The sequence below is a fragment of the Ambystoma mexicanum genome, chromosome 6q (assembly GCF_040938575.1).
Source record: "Ambystoma mexicanum isolate Mex_15411 chromosome 6q, UKY_AmexF1_1, whole genome shotgun sequence".
Taxonomy (NCBI): domain Eukaryota; kingdom Metazoa; phylum Chordata; class Amphibia; order Caudata; family Ambystomatidae; genus Ambystoma; species Ambystoma mexicanum.
The window spans coordinates 1,077,992,068-1,078,010,469 of record NC_090937.1 but is presented as its reverse complement, the minus strand read 5'-3'; the positions used below and the strand labels follow the sequence as shown (position 1 = coordinate 1,078,010,469).

The 18,402-nt window shown below is 46.4% G+C and overlaps 1 protein-coding gene across 4 annotated transcripts in view; it reads left to right on the top strand.

Annotated features, from left to right (window-relative positions):
* Nucleotides 1-18,402, top strand: part of EXOC1 (exocyst complex component 1) — a 791,619-nt gene that overhangs the window by 387,611 nt on the left and 385,606 nt on the right. For all 4 annotated transcript variants that reach the window (XM_069631625.1, XM_069631623.1, XM_069631624.1 and 1 more), the window contains one exon: nucleotides 11,437-11,586. In XM_069631625.1, the coding sequence (XP_069487726.1) occupies nucleotides 11,437-11,586 (150 nt within the window). The remainder of the gene's footprint in view (nucleotides 1-11,436; nucleotides 11,587-18,402) is intronic.

The window sequence follows — 18,402 nt, the reverse complement described above, 5'->3', positions numbered from 1 at the left end:
GCGTCCGCTCCAAGAATTCCTGGACGCCCGTTGGGTCTAGGTGTCGGAGGCTTCCAGGACAGGATTGCGTTCGATGAGGAGTTCTGTTGAGCGATAAGGTGGTGGGGTGTGCACTCCAACATCACCAGAGGTGCGAACTTCCAGAGCCTCCCGTACCAGGAGACCGTCCCTGGAAGGATGGGCCACACCGGGCGTCTTCACGCCAGAGGCCTATGGCTGCCAGAGGAGAAGATGCTGCACATCAACGTACTCTTAACTACGAGCAGTGTTTTGGGCCCTGCAGTCGTTCCTTCTGTCCCTCAAGGGCAATGTGGTGAAGGTCTTCACGAACACTACCACCACAATGTTTTACATCTTGGAGCAAGGGGGCACCCGATCCCCACCACTCTCCAAAGAGGCACAGGACTTGTGGCACTGGGCCGTCGCCCAGCGTATGTTCCTCATTCTGTTTCACCTGGCAGGAGTAAAGAACACCGTCGCCGACTTTAAGCAGGGAGCTGCGATATTGCCACGTGTGGGAGCTTCGGCAGGATCAAGTGGACCACCTTTTCCGCAAGTGGGGCAGTCCCCAGATCGATCTGTTTGCGACGGCGATGAACACCAAGTGCCGGAGGTTTGCCAGCAGATTCCCCCAGCCATGGAGCATGGGGCATGCGTTCTCCTTGGAAAGGACTGTTTCTGTACGCGTTCCCCCCCCCCCGTTACCTCTACTGCTACGATTCATCAGTCAACTCAAGACGGTAGCAGTGCAGGATGATTCTCGTCGCACCAGTGTGGCCGAAGCAGATCTGGTACCTGGACCTTCTCAGCATGTCAGCGTCCCCTCCAGTCAAGCTGCCAGTGGTCGCAGATCTCCTAGCCAGGGAGGGAGGTGCAATTATGCACCCCGACCCAGGGTCGCTGAACCTGAAGGCCTGGCTCCTGCAGTGCTAGGGTTCAGTGGTTATGAGCTGCCGGTGACTGCAGGGAGATCCTCACCAGGGCCAGGGCGTCGTCGACTTTGAAGTGGTACGGACATAAATGGAAATGTTTTGCAACTTGGTGCCGGTCGCAAACGATTAACCCTCTGAGGGCCACGGCCCCCCTCCCAAATCCTTCGGTATTTGTTGTTGGCTAATTCGGGGCTGGCCCACGCCTCCATCAAAGTACATCTGGCATCTATCTCCCGCTACACCCGATCTCAAGGACAATCTTCCTTTTGATCACACTGTCTCGTCAAAGAGTTCATCAAGGGAATGTTCCGTTCGTTCCTGTCGGTTAAGGCTCCGGCACCGGAGTGAGAACTCAACGTGGTACTGACTGGGGGCCCCATTCGAGCCTTTGCATCAGGTTCCGCTCAAGTTTCTGTCTTGGAAGATGGCTTTCCTCGTGGCCATCATGGCTGCCAGAAGAGTAGGTGAGATCCAGACCCTGTCCTGCAAGCAGCCTTATTTGACTTTCCACGAGACGAGGGTGGTGCTGCAAATGCACCCCTCCTTCATGCCCAAGATTTCGTTGGAATTTCATCTCAATGAACCCCATGGTGTTGCCTGTCCTTTTAACGCCGTTGTTGCCGGCTCAAAGGACTTTACACTCACTGGAAGTGGCTCGAGCGCTGAAGTTTTATGTGGCCCGCACAAACAGTTTCCAGAAAACCTATCGGCTTTTTGTGAACTTCGGCCCTGTGAACCAGGGGATGGCTTTGTCCAAGGCTTCCATTTCCAGGTGGCTCTCTGGCTGCATCATGCATTGTCACTGGTTGGCAAACCGACCGCTGCCTGACCGTCCGAGAGCCCATTCTACCAGAGCGATTGCTGCAATGATGGCGTTCCTGTCTGGTGTGCCCCTGCTGGACATTTACAGGGCTGCTGCGTGGACGTCGACAAACACCTTCACGAAATTCTACTGTGTCGACAGGGATTCCAGGGAGGAGTCCAGAGTCGGCCAAGCAGTGCTGCGCAACCTGTTCGCTTGAAGGTGAGCCTGGTGAGGAGGTAAGAGTACTCTCTTCTGTTGAGCCTTGCCACCTCCCGTGGTTTTGTAATTATGTACTGCTGTGTATTCTTTATTTATGAGCATGTGAATCCATGCCAGACCCCATGCTGGAAAATGAACAAGTTACTTACATGTAACTGTTGTTCTCCAGCATGGGTCTGGCATTGATTCACATGCGAACCCTCCCACCTGCCCCTCTGTGGCTCTTCTATTGGTCCTACTGCCACTTTGCGTGCTACCAAAATCTGAAGATGGCTGCCAGAGGAGAGGCTTAGGGAGAGGGCAGTCATTGGCTGGGGGCAGTATGACCCAGAGCTCAGTGATTGGTTTATAGGAGAAAGACAACTTGTAAACGAAAGTGAAACAGTTTTTTCTTTTACTGAGAATTCCAAGACGACGGGGAATACTCAAGAACATGTAAATCCATGCCAAACCTATGCTGGAGCACAACAGTTACAGGTCAGCAACATGTTCCTTATCAAAGCTTTCATGGAAGGAGTAAACAGACTATAACCTCCCATTTCTAACCCTCCACGAGATTGGGAGCTTAATGTTGTGCTCTTGAAGCGCATGGGTCCACCATTTCAGCCTATGCACAAGGCCAGCCTAAAACACTTAAACTACAAAACCGCCTTTCTGGTAGCCATTATCTCGATAAGACGAGTCGAGTCAGGGAGCTACAGGCATTATCTGTACAGGACCCTTTCATTGTAATCCACAAGGTGGTCCTTGGAACACATCCTAAGTTTTCATCAAAATTCATATCCAAGTTCCATGTCAACCAATCCATTGAACTATTTACTTTTTCCCAAATCCATTTAACTCAGCTGAAAGAAGCCTTCATAGATTAGATGTAAGGAAGGCGGGCCTGTACTACGTAAACAAAACAAATCCTCTAAGGTAAACAGACCAGCTCTTTTATTTTCCATAGCACCTTGCAGGGAAGGTGATCACATTTCAAGAAACGTCATTTCCAGATGGATAGTTAAGTGCATACAGCTGTGCTATTCACTATCAAAGAAAACCCTACCTTTCACACCAAGAGCACTCTACCAGAGGTACAGGAGCTACTTTAACATTTATTGCAAACGTCCCCCTAGAGGCTATTTGCAAAGCAGCTACTTGGAGTTCCATACATAACTTTACTCAGCATTACTGCATTGACGCACATTCTAAGGCAGATTCACAGGTGGGACAAGCAGTGCTAAAACATCTATTTACCGCTGTACCTTCTCACAACCCACCTCCTTCTCCAGGTACTGCCTGCTAATCTTTGCATAGCAGGTGATCTAAGCAGATTCACAAGCCTTAGAAGGCCTACATTACTCACCGTAATCGTATTTCTGATGCTTGTATCTGCTTATATTCGCATGCACCAACCCTTCCTCCCATCCTGGAGTCGAAGGTGCATAGATGTTTCTTGCTCTATTGCTATTTTCTGCTTTATTACATCTGTACTCACGCTAGACTTCATGCAATATCATGTCAGAAACAAAACCATCTGAGGGACCTTCGACACATGAAGGATCATGGGTAAAGTAGACGTCACACTAGGGATAGTATTACTAACACGCCCAGTCAATGTCCCTTTTTGAGCTTCGAAAACAAAACAAATCATGTAATACTCTGCGATTACCACTAGATGTTGGCCTATGCGTAGCATGTGAATCTAAGCAGATACACGCATCAGAAATACGATTACGGTGAGTAATGTATGCCATATGAATGTATATTTCTGAGGCTTGTGGGTCTGCTTAGAATCACATGCTTTGCATTGGCCGACATCTGGTGGAAGTAGCAGAGTATTGCACATGAAGTTTTCGAAATTCAAAAAGGGACGGCGACAGGGCTTGACTGTATTACTATCCCTAGTGTGACGTACCCTGTACCCTTAATCCCTCATGCGTCGAGGTTCCTCAGATAATTTTTTTACACCATTGTGCCAAGTTGTTATTTTGCAGAGTCTGTAGCTGTGAGCTAATTTATGAGTTAAAATCATCCAAACCTCTCTTGTCGTTTGTGTTTGCACTAATTCAATGGCTGATCGCCGGAGCTTCTCGATGACTGATTCCGGCTCCCGAAACGGACGTGTGTTCCGACGACGGGCTTCAGCCTACATCTGGTTTCGGCCTAACCAATAGGGAGAGTGGGGGGACTGATCCTTTATATAGAGAATGCATACCCTCATTTCCTGCCCCTACTACCTTTGTCTTGCTGCCTGTGTCCACCTTCCACTATGGAGCACATTCCTTTTCAGTTTTGCTCCAAGTGTAACAGAACATTCCTGTGGGTAGACAAACAAAGTTTGTAACCACTGCCTTCCACGTGACCATCTCGAATCCTGTTGCGCTGCGTGCATGCTCTTTAGGCCCAAGACACTGAAGGAGCACAGACTCAAGCGGTGAGCGACATACGCAATGTCGGCGGAGTCGGAGACTGCCGCTGGGATCTTCGAGTCAGACCATGAAGGCAGAGGCAGCCGAGACTCTGATTCAGAGTTCAAAGACACCACCGTGGAACAGTCTAGTTCCTGTACACTTGTCCCCAGCCTCGAATGTCAGTCGCAGTGCTCTACTATGAGGAAGGCCTCTGGCGACGCTGGCGTACACGCACGCACTTCTCCTAAACACACAACCCCAAACCGTCCCTCGGTGGATCCGTCGGCTGAGGCCCACATGCCGTCGGTTGGCACCTCTTGATCCACCGACCCAACGCTGATATAACCCGCTGTGATTCCGCCTACGCACTTACCACAAGGTGATAATGCAGACACTCCGGCGAAGGGCTTGCATAAACACTGCTCGACGGCTGAGGCAGAGATGCCGAAACAGCCGTTGAAGAAGCACAAAATGCATTTTCATTCGGAAAAACACCATAAGGAGCCCTCTGCTCATGGTAAACTGGCCTCTGAACACTATGAAGATGAATCCTCACCTCTGGTTTCAGCCCTCAACAAAAAGTGCCCTAGTGAGAGCGCCAAGGACTCGCCCATAGCTGATTGCCTTGCAGAAGCACCTGCTGCGGCCCAAAGGTCACCCATGCGGCACCAAGACCCATCGTGTCTGCCACCCCTTGGAGCCAAACAGTTTGAAGACACCATTGGAAAAATGTCATTCTTTGTGGACTTTACGAGCAAGCTACCCACTCCTCCAAAGCCTGTTGAGCAGCCTCCTATGCCTCCTCCAGTGTCGCTGGCACCCTCTCTTCTTACCCCAGCCCTGCCGCCTGGGGAGTCATCAAAAGGATCTCTTTATGGGGACATGCAGTCCACTCAAGCTGACTAGGACATGTGGGTGGATGGTCAAGGTGATCCTGGTCAAGATGGTGTTAACACCTATTATAGGACCCGGATGTCCCAGACCTCATCTTTGTCGACCCTGTTGACCCTTGCGCAGTTTAGGGTGGTCACTATTCTCCTATTGCAGACAAATCTCTTTACAATGAGCTGCTGAAGAAGGCTGCTTACCATTTTGGCATAGACACTGAGGAATCCAGTCCTGCAGCGACTGACTTTGTTAAGGATATCCTCAATGAGAAACAACCTGTTAGCCAGACTATACCATTCCTGGATTCGATCAAGAAAAGGGTCTCTCCATCCCTGTCTTCCGCTGACCCTGACTAGGGCGGTCAGCCCATGGGTGGGAACATTTTTCAGGCCCTCTCCTTCAGATACGCTCTACATTAGGGGTCACGTCAAGCCAACTCTCTGGTGGTGACCACTGCCAGAAAGAGAGCTGGTGTTCCTCTCTCAACCTCTGTGGCACCTCTCAACAAGGAGTGCAAGAGACTATACACACTAGGTTAGCGTATCAACCTCTGCTGTGTACCTCGCTAGAATTGCAAACAGTACCAACTTGCTTGCCATTGATAGCAGCACCCAGTGGTATGAGGTTTCACGGCATCTGGATTCCATACCAGTACCGGCTTGCTCACACCTTCTGCACAAAGGGTAAGCAGTTCTCCCAAAACATCCTAAAACATTTATTGGATTCTGCAGACACTTCAGGAAGGGTCACCTCAGAGGGAACCCTCCTAAAAAGACATTCCTGGCTTAGAGACTCCTGGTTTAAGCCAGAGACACAGGCAGCCCTGATTAACATGCCCATTGAGGAGGGTCTCCTCTTTGTCAAAGCTGTTGACAACCAGCTGGAGACGGCAAAGGAGCATAAAACCATCAAGGCCCTTTATCCCGATGGGGGCATTCAACACATGCCGATAACATTTGGGCGCAAGGCTCAGGTAAACCAGGCCAAGACGGATCAAGCATGTCTGGTGCCTCCTTTTACAGTCCACATGTTCAAAAGTCCTATCAGTACCAGCAGCGTGGGTTTTGCTGCAGGAAAGGATGAGGCAGAGCCCCTGCCTCTAAATGATGTGCCGATCCACGTTCCCTCCCATGCCTCCCCAGTCGAGGGTTGCATAACACTCTTTGCACAGCAGTGGGAGGGAATAACGTCAGACTGTGGAGTTATAGGTACAGTGGCCAAAGGATACTTGGTGGAGTTCCTCGAAACACCTCTCCACCATCAAACCCGGGTAGGACGAATGTCCTCCATACACCTTAACATCCTCAAGGAGGCGATTGAAATCCTTCTACAAAAAGGAGCCATCGAGCTGGTGCTCTTCATGGAGCAAACACGTATGTCAAACCCCAAAAATTCAGGATGACCACGCTGCAGGACCTCTGGTTCAATCGCTACAGTGGTGGAACAGAAAGAATGTGCTAAAGGGACAGCCTTTCCACACACCAGCGATCCAGGCCACTCTCACAACAGACGTATTTATGACGTGGTGGGGTGCTCAATTCCAGCATCACACTGCTCCCGGCCTGTGGACACAGGCGCCAACCAGGATGCACATCAACCTTCTGGAGCTACTAGCAATTCTCAAAGCACTTCAAGCTTTCAAGACTCAGCTAGCGCACAAAACAGTCCTAGTCCCTACGGACAGTACTACGGCCATGTTTTATAAATACAACCAGGGGGGAACACATTCTCCAGGGCTGTCCAAACTAGCCCAGCACATCTGGTTGTGGGCACTGCATCATAACATGTTCCTGGTGGCTCAACATGTTCCACATGAAACTCAATTCTCTGGCAGACATACTACGCAGAAGTACAACGCTACCCTCCGAGCACAAATGGCAACTACAAACAGACATGCTAAACAACGTCTTCTCAAATTGGGGGTTCCCAGAGATAGACCTTTTCGCAACCCTGGAAAACATGCAATGCCAAGATTACGTGTCCAGTTTTCGCCAGTGGGATCCAAGGGGAATGCACTTTTGCTGAATTGGTCAGGGACATTTGCATACGCCCCCACTCCCCTGACACCTCTTCTCAACAAAATAGTCCACAAGCTACACCGGGAACAAGTGACACTGATCCTAATGGCTGCAATGTGGGCACGCCAGACCTGGTTCTCACACCTGCAAATGATGTCCCTGTGTCCTTCCATGAAACTAAGCTGCACAGACAGCCTGTTGACCAAGGATCAGGGTGCAACGCTACACCCATGCCCTCAGAAGCTGAAATAGCAGCTTGGTTCCTGAGATCATATAATTTGGTCACCTAGACCAGAGGTTCATGGAAATACTCAAGGAGGCACGCAAGCCTAACACAAGGCACACTGCTATTTTAACAAATGGAAACGCTTTGTGTTGTGGTGCAGAACACGGTCTCTTAATCCAACAGTCTGTTCACCGTCCAACATAGTCAACTACCTACTCTACCTACTTGACTCGGGATTGGTCCTTAACTCACTCCAAGTACACCTAGCAGCCCTCTCCGCGTACACCACGTCCCAGAGTAAGATTTTGTGGTGGAAGGTGTCCGTTGTTGAGGCTTTCATGGAGGGCGTCAAAAAACAGTACCATCCAATCTCTGATCCTACGCCCGGCTGGGACCTAAATAGCATCCCCACAAGGCTCATGGGGGCCCCTTTCGAGCCTATGCACAAAGCCAGCCTTAAACATCTTACATACAAGACAGCCTACCTAATAGCCGTTACATCCATCAGAAGGGTTAGTGAACTACAAGCTCTGTCAGTACTAAACCCCTTCGTAGTAATATACAAAGACAAGGTCGTGCTATGCACACATCCTCGCTTCTCACCCAAATTCATATCTAAATTCCATGTCAGTCAAACCATAGAGCTATCTGCGTTTTTCCAGAACCCAACAAGCGCAGCAGAAAGAAGGCTACATACACTGAATGTACGCAGAACTGTCATGTTCTACCTTAAAAGGACAAAGTCGATCAGAAAAACAGATTGTTTCTTTTTATCTGTAGCCGCTGGAAGAGTAGGGGACCCTATCCCTAAGGCAGCAATTTCTAAATGGATTGTCAACTGCATCCAACTGTTACTCTCTTGCCAAGAGAACATTGCCTTTTAAGCCCAGAGCACAAATTGAGGCACTGGGGCAACTCTAGCGTTCATAGAAAATGTGTCTCTAGATGCCATTTTCAAGGCTGCCACTTGGAATTCACTGCACACTTTCACCCAACATTACTGTCTGGACACACATTCTACAGATGGTACACAGGTGGGACTAGCGATGCTGAAACATCTGTTTGCAGCTCTACCTTCTAACAACCCACCTCCGTCTACTAGTACTGCTTGCTAATCTGTGTACAGCATGTGATTCTAAGCAGATCCACAAGCCTCTGAAGGTATACATTACTCACCGTAATCGTATTTCTGATGCTTGTATCTGCTTAGATTCACATGTGCCTACCCTTCCTCCCCTCTTGGAGTAGAAGGTGCTTGGGGAAAAAAAGCATAGATCTTTTACACCTCATGGTCTCTACCTACACTCCACGCTTACAACGTACACTCCCTCTTGTCAGAAATAATCAGAGGGACTTCGACGCGTGAGGGTTCATGGGTACAGGCATACAGGGTATGTGTAGAGGCGCATTATAAATGCCATATCATATACATGGTACGTTGCACTAGGGATAGTATCACAGTCGCACCCTGTCAACGTTCATTTTCGAACTTCGAAAACCTCATGTGCAATACCTAGATGTCGGCCTATGCAAAGCATGTGAATGTAAGCAGACACGAGTGTCAGAAATACGATTATGGTCAGATATATAGTATGTATATATGTGTGTGTGTCTACGTTAAGCAGTTGTTGCTTCCTGGTGTTTGTTTTGAGTAGCAAACACAGCTTTCAATAAGTCTTTGCATTAAAAGATATGAGAAAAACTATATAACTTCTACAAATGAGACATTAATAAGGATCTTTATAGCACCTGTAGGCATTTATTAAATGCATGAACGTAATTATCGTTCTCGTTATTGTATCAATGGACTTGCATGGTGGAGTGTTGTAAGATAAAGTTGCCATTATTTTCTCCTGAAAACGAAGATCTGTTCATCGGGCTGTAATGTGACCATTGTACCAGGTTAAGTAAAAATGTACTTTTGGCGCATAAATGATGAAATCCTGCAGTTACCAATGTGGCTCTTGTACAGGAAATAATGAGGAACCCTCTCGAACATTGAGCAACTGTATTTATGGCTGTGAATTATTTTGCTACTTGTAATTGAAGGCTTACAATAAAAAAAAAGCCATATGCGTTCATACTTCTGATGTTTAACCTAAGTATTTAGCTTATTAACAAATAAAGCCAAACGTTGGATTTGCTGTTCGTGATTATAGAGTCGCCTTGCAAATTTGTAGAAGTTGTGTTTATGGTAAACATGTGACACCAAACTCTTTAGTTGCATGCGCCACAAATGCTTTTCTGCCTGCTGCTTGTGCATATCATGAATTATCAGTTTATTTTTCAAATTTAAATTTTTTCAAGACAAGATTATTAGTAGGCATGTTCTTTGGAGTATGTAATTTGGTTTCTATGTTTTCTCCATGCTTAATTAGTTGGGTTCGTTTTTGCTAGTAGTTTTCCATGGAGGTTAAATTAAAGGTAGTTAGACCTTTAAAAAGAAATATGGCCTATTGCTTAGTTGTATAGATAGTGGTATACATAGCAGTGTTGCAGCCATTAAATACTTATAGTACTGTTGCCTTTTGGCTCGCTATTGTCCTATACTGAGCAGATTTCACAATGAATCCCTCTGTGTGCACTCTGCACTGATGTTTGTTGCTCTTCAGCCGATTTGCAAAAGTGAAGCAAAGGTCATTTCTGCTCAGATCCATTTACCCTTGATGCCAATTGGTTCTGTGCCTCGGCAGGTATAGGCCCAGGTGCCTCTTACCTCTCGGTCCAGTAAACCTTTCTCTCCAAAGCAACTGCTACCCTCCTAGCAACCTTCCGAATTGCCACGGTCTGCCAATCTTCAAACCCTTTCTCTCCCTACTCTTAGCCCTTGGTAACACTTCTAAAATTCACTTGCCATTACATTGATGCATGGGAGCACTAAGTGGCCTCGGGTCAGTTGCAGCATCAGGTCCTTAGTGTCTAAGTGCAGCCCCCTTTCAAAGATTCCTGATTTCTCAAAGCAGCATTCCTTTCTCAAGCAGGCCAGACAAAAGATGACATTGCTGCGGACCACGTTTAAGCCAAAAAGGCAGTTGGAAGGTAGATAAATAGGAAGGGTGCCAGTTGAGAAATTGCTTAAACGGCCCTAGAGAGATTCATGTTAGAAGGTCTGAAAAGGAAGGAAGGTGAAATACCTTATGAAAGACTAAGGATAGAGAAAAAACAGGTGTTGACTGAAAAGGAACAGGAGAAAGTGAGGGTTGATAGTCAGTTGAGGCAGATGGATTGGCTAAGGGAAATCTTGGAAGTCATCAGCAAAGCTAGAAAGCCTGCAATTACAAAGTGCGGTTGTGAAAATCTGTTCTGCCCAAGGAATTACCCTCTCTGATACTCCTATATTCACCTTTGTACCCCTTTCACAATAATTGTACAAAAACTCATACTGTGCGTGCGCATTCCAGCCACAGTACGGTCACCCACAATGTGGTCACCCACAATGTGCCGCATCTTGCAGGTTCCAAAAGTGGTATTTATTCTGTTAAGGACATGAAGCTTAGAAGATGTTTTGCATGAATCATGTGTACGTTTGCTTAGTACTCCTTGGAATAGTTTGCGAATAGATTGATCTACAATATTTTGTAAGAAAAGCACAATGCTTTTCGCATTGCTTTGACACAAATATTGTAATGATTCTACGAAACCTGCAGATTTGAACTAAAATCAGCTTGTTGTAATCTATTTAGAATTGAATTGGCACTTTGTATAAAGGAAGGCTTCAGACATTCTATTACACATTTGTGAAATTAAACGGACCATTTATTTTATCTTAAGGTGATTAATTAGATTGTGCTTGTTTGGTGTTCTGGAGGCTGCTGTCAGATTGAGTTCCCTCGCTTGCCTTCATGTTCGCTTTATAACATCTGTATCTCTTGAGTCTTAAGCTTTTCATTGCTTTGCAAATTGTCCAGTCCTTTGTTTAACCACTGATAATCCATTGTTTTATACATTTTAGGGTTGTGATCAGAACTCCACCCTTGTCCAGCACTCTGTGGATTTGACATTGCCTAGTCACCATCCTTTTCACAGAGACTTACTTCATTATGCCAAGTTAATGGAGTGGCTGAAGAACACTGATTATACAAAATATGATGGACTTGCAAAGGTATGTGGAGGCAAAGTTGAATATACGATTTTTCCCATTTCTCTTTTTTCTAAATGGCGCCATAAGTGTTGTGAACATTTTAAGTAATGTCACCACTTTGGCCTGGGCTATGGTGGGAAGTATGGGAAGTATTATGTGTGTTCCTGCTATGCACTGCACCCTATGGTATAGGCAATGTACATATTCCAATTTCTATATAAAAGTTTGTGGGATTATGTAGACTGATTCATTCTACTTCGTTTGGAGAAATCATCCTATGAAGGAATACAGAAAAATTTGTAGTTCCTAGGGCAGTGTGAAGGAAGGAAGGAAGGAAGGAAGGAAGGAAGGAAGGAAGGAAGGAAGGAAGGAAGGAAGGAAGGAAGGAAGGAAGGAAGGAAGGAAGGAAGGAAGGAAGGAAGGAAGGAAGGAAGGAAGGAAGGAAGGAAGGAAGGAAGGAAGGAAGGAAGGAAGGAAGGAAGGAAGGTCCGTCCTTCCGTCCTTCCGTCCGTCCGTCCTTCCGTCCTTCCGTCCTTCCTTCCGTCCTTCCGTCCGTCCTTCCGTCCTTCCGTCCTTCCGTCCTTCCGTCCTTCCTTCCGTCCTTCCGTCCTTCCTTCCGTCCTTCCTTCCGTCCTTCCGTCCTTCCGTCCTTCCTTCCGTCCTTCCGTCCTTCCGTCCTTCCTGGGACTGATGGACTATCCAGGACAGACTTGATTTGTTGCAGCACAAAGGACTTGCTGTTTTCTGCTGCCAAAACAACCCACGTTTGAGAAGCACAGCTACTTTTCCCAGCGGAGCCTTCCTGATTGCTGTAATATGGCTCAGTGATACAGCAAAGAGAACTATGAGATTGCTAGCGTCATTGCAACTGCTTCCTGTGAAGACTGATGCCAAGCCCAACACAGGAATATCTTCCGAAACCATTTTTCTCCCTTTGACTTGAGGCATGTTTGCACAATAAGACTTAGCTGCAATAAGAAGCTTGTGTAGCCTTCAAGCCATGCAGACTAGAAACAGGCAATTGGTTTACCTAACAATACTAATAACGTATTTGCTATAATATAGTACTTGCCAATCTAATTTTGCATTTTGAAAGCTCTGTAAATAGCATGTTCTAGAACAACCCAACTCAGTGGTACATAGGAAGGATACAATATTAAGTTGAAAAAACTGGAATTCAAATTGCTGACTAGCATCGGGAACAAGCCATGCAAGATTATTCAGGGGAAAGGCACTCCGAATACAAATTGGTAGAGAATCTGATCCATGTCAGGTTTGATTTCTAGCGTACTTTCAACTCAATCTACTCTTCATCAGCGTCTCATCTCTTAATTCTTCACATAGGGAGATTTGCACCTAAAATAACGTTTTGAATATTCTGTGGGGTCAAGTGAGTACATTTTACCAAACCAGGAAGGAAGCGCATTGTCGCCAGCGAAGATGATTTAAAGCCACAATGCTTAAGTGTCTTTCGAAATGCATTTTAGCGGTTGAACTGTAAAGCACTGTCCCTTTCATTTTTCACTTTTGTGCCTGCTATTTCTCAATTGGTTCTGTGACCAGCTCTAATCGTACAGTATATCAATTATAATAATATGGATGTGCCACCTGGGGGTTCTTACATTCCTCTTTGTCTGTTCCTCGTTGTCATGTACCCTGTTTTCCATAGGCAAATATCCTCACTTTGACATCCTCATCTCTGGAAGGCAGGTTGAGAGGGACCAGAAGGCTGTGGTGGTCTGGGGAAGCAACCCAGACTACCACAAACAAACCCATTAAGTGTTTATAGGTAGGATGGATTCCCCAGAGCCTCTCTCCTCCTCAGCATAATGTGATGTGACACATCATATTTGGGGCGACACATATTTGGGAGCCCCCAGGTATGGGTTTCCCTGAATACATCCAGTGTTTCTGGGAATGTAGCAGCATAAAAACGAAACTATGACTTTATCAAAGGAAGTGAGTAGAAGGCTCATGGTAAGGGAAAACCACAGAGGGCAGTGACTAGCCTGCAGACTGGCTCGCACTTAGTTTATCACCTCAAGCTGGAGACATGAGAGTGAACAGGCTGCTCCTAAAGTGTGTAAACACCGTAAAGTTGAGCGACTATCCACATTGAAGTTTACTACGTTTAATATAACAGTGATTAAGCCAACCTGTCTGTCATACATACATCTGTTCCAGAAAAACCCCATGTCCCCTATTTTCATAATTATGAAAGAAAGCATTTCCCAAATTAACGATGGCAGACCTGAGTGGTGTATGTGCAATTAAGGAACAGATTTTAACATTTCAAGTTGTTCCATGTTATAACATAGGCAACAAAATCGTTTCTGTTTTGGAATTTTCTTTCTGGGCCCCATGATCTTGGTGGTCTCCAGTAAATTTAATTCAAATGTCATGTATGTCCTTCTGTAATGTTCATCAGGAAAGTGTAGCAGCTAAAACGGCCAGACATAGAAACCCAGGAGATATTTAAGTGTTTCGTGCTAAGCTTCAATGAGTGAAGGTCTTCACTGTTACAATTCCAATGCCAAAGTCTAGCTATTTTCTTAAAAATTTCAAATTAGGAATGAATTCAACCTTGTCTATACATTGCCTATTCAGTTCCTCACATTGTTTCCTATTTTAAAAGCTACCTCTAAAACTCCAGTGTGTCGATCATCTGCCTCATATATTCTCATAGTTGATGTTCCTCTGTGAAACGAGAATTCAGTGCTGAGAGAAGAGAGACCCAACTCGTATTTAAGTTGAGCCAGTGGAGTGCTATTTGGTACACCTAGACTAGATCGCCAAAATCGAGCCTCAAGATGGTTGAAGCCAGTTACAGAGTGACTAGATTAACTTTCCAAACCATGTAAAATGGATGGAACACATGTATGGAAATACAACCCTTTTAAAGGGGCTAAAGTGAAACCTCTGGATCTTTTGTCCTGTTCTCTTATTACTGCCCTTAAGGTTGCACACTTTGACGCTCTCTTGTCCCATATTCATGTTTTAATTTTTTTATTTGCCGAACATTAGTGTTGACACAACATCATAGAGATCCAAATTAGAACAGATAACATGCGGTCGTGTTGTGGCCAGTCCTGCGGCAAGTGCGAAACTTTACATGCTTACTGCAATAAACCAAAACCGTTTCCCTATCCCCGCCCTCATCACCCCCTCACCCTCCTCGCACCCTAGTACATACAATCAGCAGTAATTACAGTATGATCGAACCAGAAGTCAATTGCCAGCCAATCCCGTTTTGCACCTGACACTAAGTCCTGTGTGGGAAAGGATCCGTGAGTTCCAGGTCTCCTTCTATGCATCAGGCATGGCCATTCCCTGCCTGGTGCGCATTAGAGTGCATACAAAATATGTTAAGAGACTATACCCTCGTCAAAGACCCTCTGACACCTTTAGCTGTTATTCTTTACCACCCCTGACCTCCAACCACATAGTCAAATAGGCGAGCGGGTGTCCCCCCATGAAACACAAGGGCAGGCTAATTAAACATAGGGATCTACAATCTCCCAGAAGCAGTCCACCTGTCTAGAACCCGAGAGTCGCTTATAGGTCGCTTATAAGTACTACGTTCCAGTAAACAGTTTAGGAAGAAGGGTGGGGTTTCAGCTTTCCAGTGTAAAATTAGCATCATATGGGTCGTGAAGAGCATCACTTGGATCAATTTGCATATTAATGGATCCTCATGCCACTCATCCCTCTGACCTCCAAATAACATAGATTCCGGCGCCCATTCAAGCCACGCGCCGACAATGTGCATTACATGCCGGTGTACAATGCGCCAGTACGCCTCTAACAGCGGGCATGACCAAAGAATGTGCCCTATAGAGCCCTGACTCCCACAACGCTGCCAGCATGTTGGTGTGTTAGCCCGATCTTATAAATCTTACTGGGCGTGTAATACAGTCTATGAATCATTGAAATTGGATCTCCCTATTCCGTATAGCATAAAACATGCATAGGTGCGGGAAGGCAGCCACATTGCGCTCGATTTCCAATTTGCCCACGTTCGGGACGATATTACTCGGTAGTGTATGTGTTGAGCATGGACAGCAAAGTCCTATACCCACGCCAATCAGACTCCCCCATTTCCAGGATCCGCTTAGCCTCTGGAAAGGAAAGGGGGGTATCCCTTGACGTGTCGCCAAACAGTGTCTTGCTTAGGGTGCAATTTCTGATCAAGACCAAATGACAAGAGTGCTCTGATGCTGATCCAAGTCAGTGCAGTGTGGACGGGTGTGCCCAGTGTAGTCCTTATCCTCTGCCTCTGAGCGAGCTTCAGCCCGATAATCGGATGCGCCTTAATCTGGCCAGGCAGCTTAGCTGGTTAAATGGCAAGGATCTCCGTTGGGGAGTACAGAGCCAATAAAGACAGCTCTATTGCTTTCAAGATGTTCCCGTTCTCCGATTAAGCCACCGTTTGGCCCAGCATACTTGGGTGGCTTGATAGTATAGCTTCCAAGATGGAAGAGCCAGCCCCCCATCTACTTTGGTGGCTTGCATCACTTCCAGTTTGAGCCGTGCCCTCTTGCCCCACCATACACGTTTAGCAATATGTGCATCTAATTCTTTGAACATTGGCAGAGTGAGAGTTAAGGGCAGCATGGTGACCAGATATGCCCTCTTTGATAGGGAGTTCATTTTGAAATCGTTGATCCTGCTTGTAAGGGACAGGGTCAGGGAGACCTACCTGGCAGGCTCTGCTTCATTTTATGGAGAATCAGGGGATAGTGTAGTTCCAACAGCTCGCTCATGGTAGCGCTTATGCTGAGGTGCTTGGAGCATAAAGGGGGCAATTCCACGGGGTCCAATGGAGAATGTCTGGAAGCAACGCACGGATCTCTGATTTATCCCAGTTAATTTTGTAGCTGGCCATGGGGACACATTCCTGCAATAGGTACTGCAGACGCGGTAGCAAGGCTGTACAGTTGCTGACATAAACAAGCAGGTCGTCTGCATATAGGGATACTCAATGTTCCTCCGACCCCCTCTGCAAGCCTGATGATTCCATGCAAAGACTGTTCGCCAGAGGTTCACAAGGGCATACAGAAGAAGGGACATGGGGCAACCTTGGAGCGTGCCTGCTGTGTGCCGGGATAAGGGGGCTGATGTGATCCCATTCGTGACCACCGAGGCCACTGGGTTGGTGTACAGTAGCCTGATCAAGTTTGTAAATACTGTGGGGAACCCATATCTATCTAGCACTCGAAACATAAAGTCCCAGTGGACTTTATCGAATGCCTTTTCGGCGTCTAGGGTTAGGACTGCGTCACCTGGATCTGCCCCTGTGGCAATGATATGCAGCAGCCTTTGCACATTGTTGGCAGGGTGTCTATGGCGGATAAAGCCTGTTTGATCCCTGTGGATCAGAAGTGGAAGTATCCCCTCGATTCGTTGCACCAGACACTTTGCGAGTATCTTGGCGTCGGCCTTAATCAACGAAATAGGCCTGTAAGACCCAAAGACCTCTGGGTAGCGGCCCTTTTTATGGAAGACTACAATGTTAGCAGGTTAACAGCAAGCATTTTAGATGGGAGTCTGCCACATTTACACGCTTTGGCATATGTTGATTCCAAAACTGACGATAGTCTGTCTGCCAGCGCCTTAAATAGGACTATGGACAGCCCATCAGGGCCCGACGCCTTGCCCGCGGCGAGGGATTTGATGGCCCGAATAAACTCTGCTGCCATGTTTGGAGCCTGAAGACTATTTATCAGCGGCGCTCTGATCTTGGGCAGCGTGACAGTTGCAAGAAAGTTGCTGATATGCTGCGCTTTGTGATGTTCATGGGTATATAGTCTTCATCTACAGTTGTTTCATCGAAGTGATGTTCATCGAAAAATGTTAATTGAAAGATTTTTCCATCGAAAAAAATCTTTCAAAGAACATTTTTTTTCTCAAATAGATATATGGATGTTTGGGTGGGGGCAAAATTAAAATAAAAGTCTCAAGTGGACTCGCTGACACTACAGAAGTTAGAGGGAGCTGTCCAGTGCAGGATTAGATTATTTGTTTTAATCGACTGTAACGTTATAATGTTATGCATGTTTCAGCAATTTTCCACTCAATAAATGAAAAGTGTTTATATAACGAAACTCTGTTCGATGAAAGGGTTTCGATATATAAACACTTTCCACTTTATGTATGGAAAGTCGCTGAAACTTCTTTCACTAAAAAAGATTTGATGTAACATCACCTCGATGTACATTTTTCGATGCAAAGACATGTTCATGTTTAGTGTATAGTGCGCTATAGTAGTCTGCAAACTGAGAATTGATATTTCCATTACCCGTCAGAACGGCCCCCCCTGATCCCGGATGGAGTCTATAATTTGTGCCATTTGCCTGTTACGCAATGCGAGTGCCATAAAGTATAAAGGTCTATCACCTTCCTGGAAGAACGTCTCAGACCAGCTTGTGAATGATTTTTGGGCATGGGTAGAGGAAATCCGTTGAGTTCTGCGCGAAGTCTGTGTAGGCGCGCATAGGTTTGGGCTCTTGTGTGCGCTTATGACGCTTGTCAAAGGTTAGTATGTCAACCCTTAGCTGCGCCTCCCTTTCTCCCCAGTTCTTAAACTTGGGAGACCATCGTGAGATGCACTGTCCGCGCATATAAGCTTTGAAATCATCCCAACATGCATGTGCAGTGTACTCCGGGATAGGTTTGTCTACACCCCCTTGTAAATGCTCAAGGAAGTCCGGATACCCCAGGGCTGATAAGTTTAGCCGCCATGACGGCATTCTGTGTGGGACATCAGGTAGCGTCAAGCGCAGGAATACTGGTGCATGATCCAACAGGGTCTTGGTGAGAATTTCTCATTTTTTAATC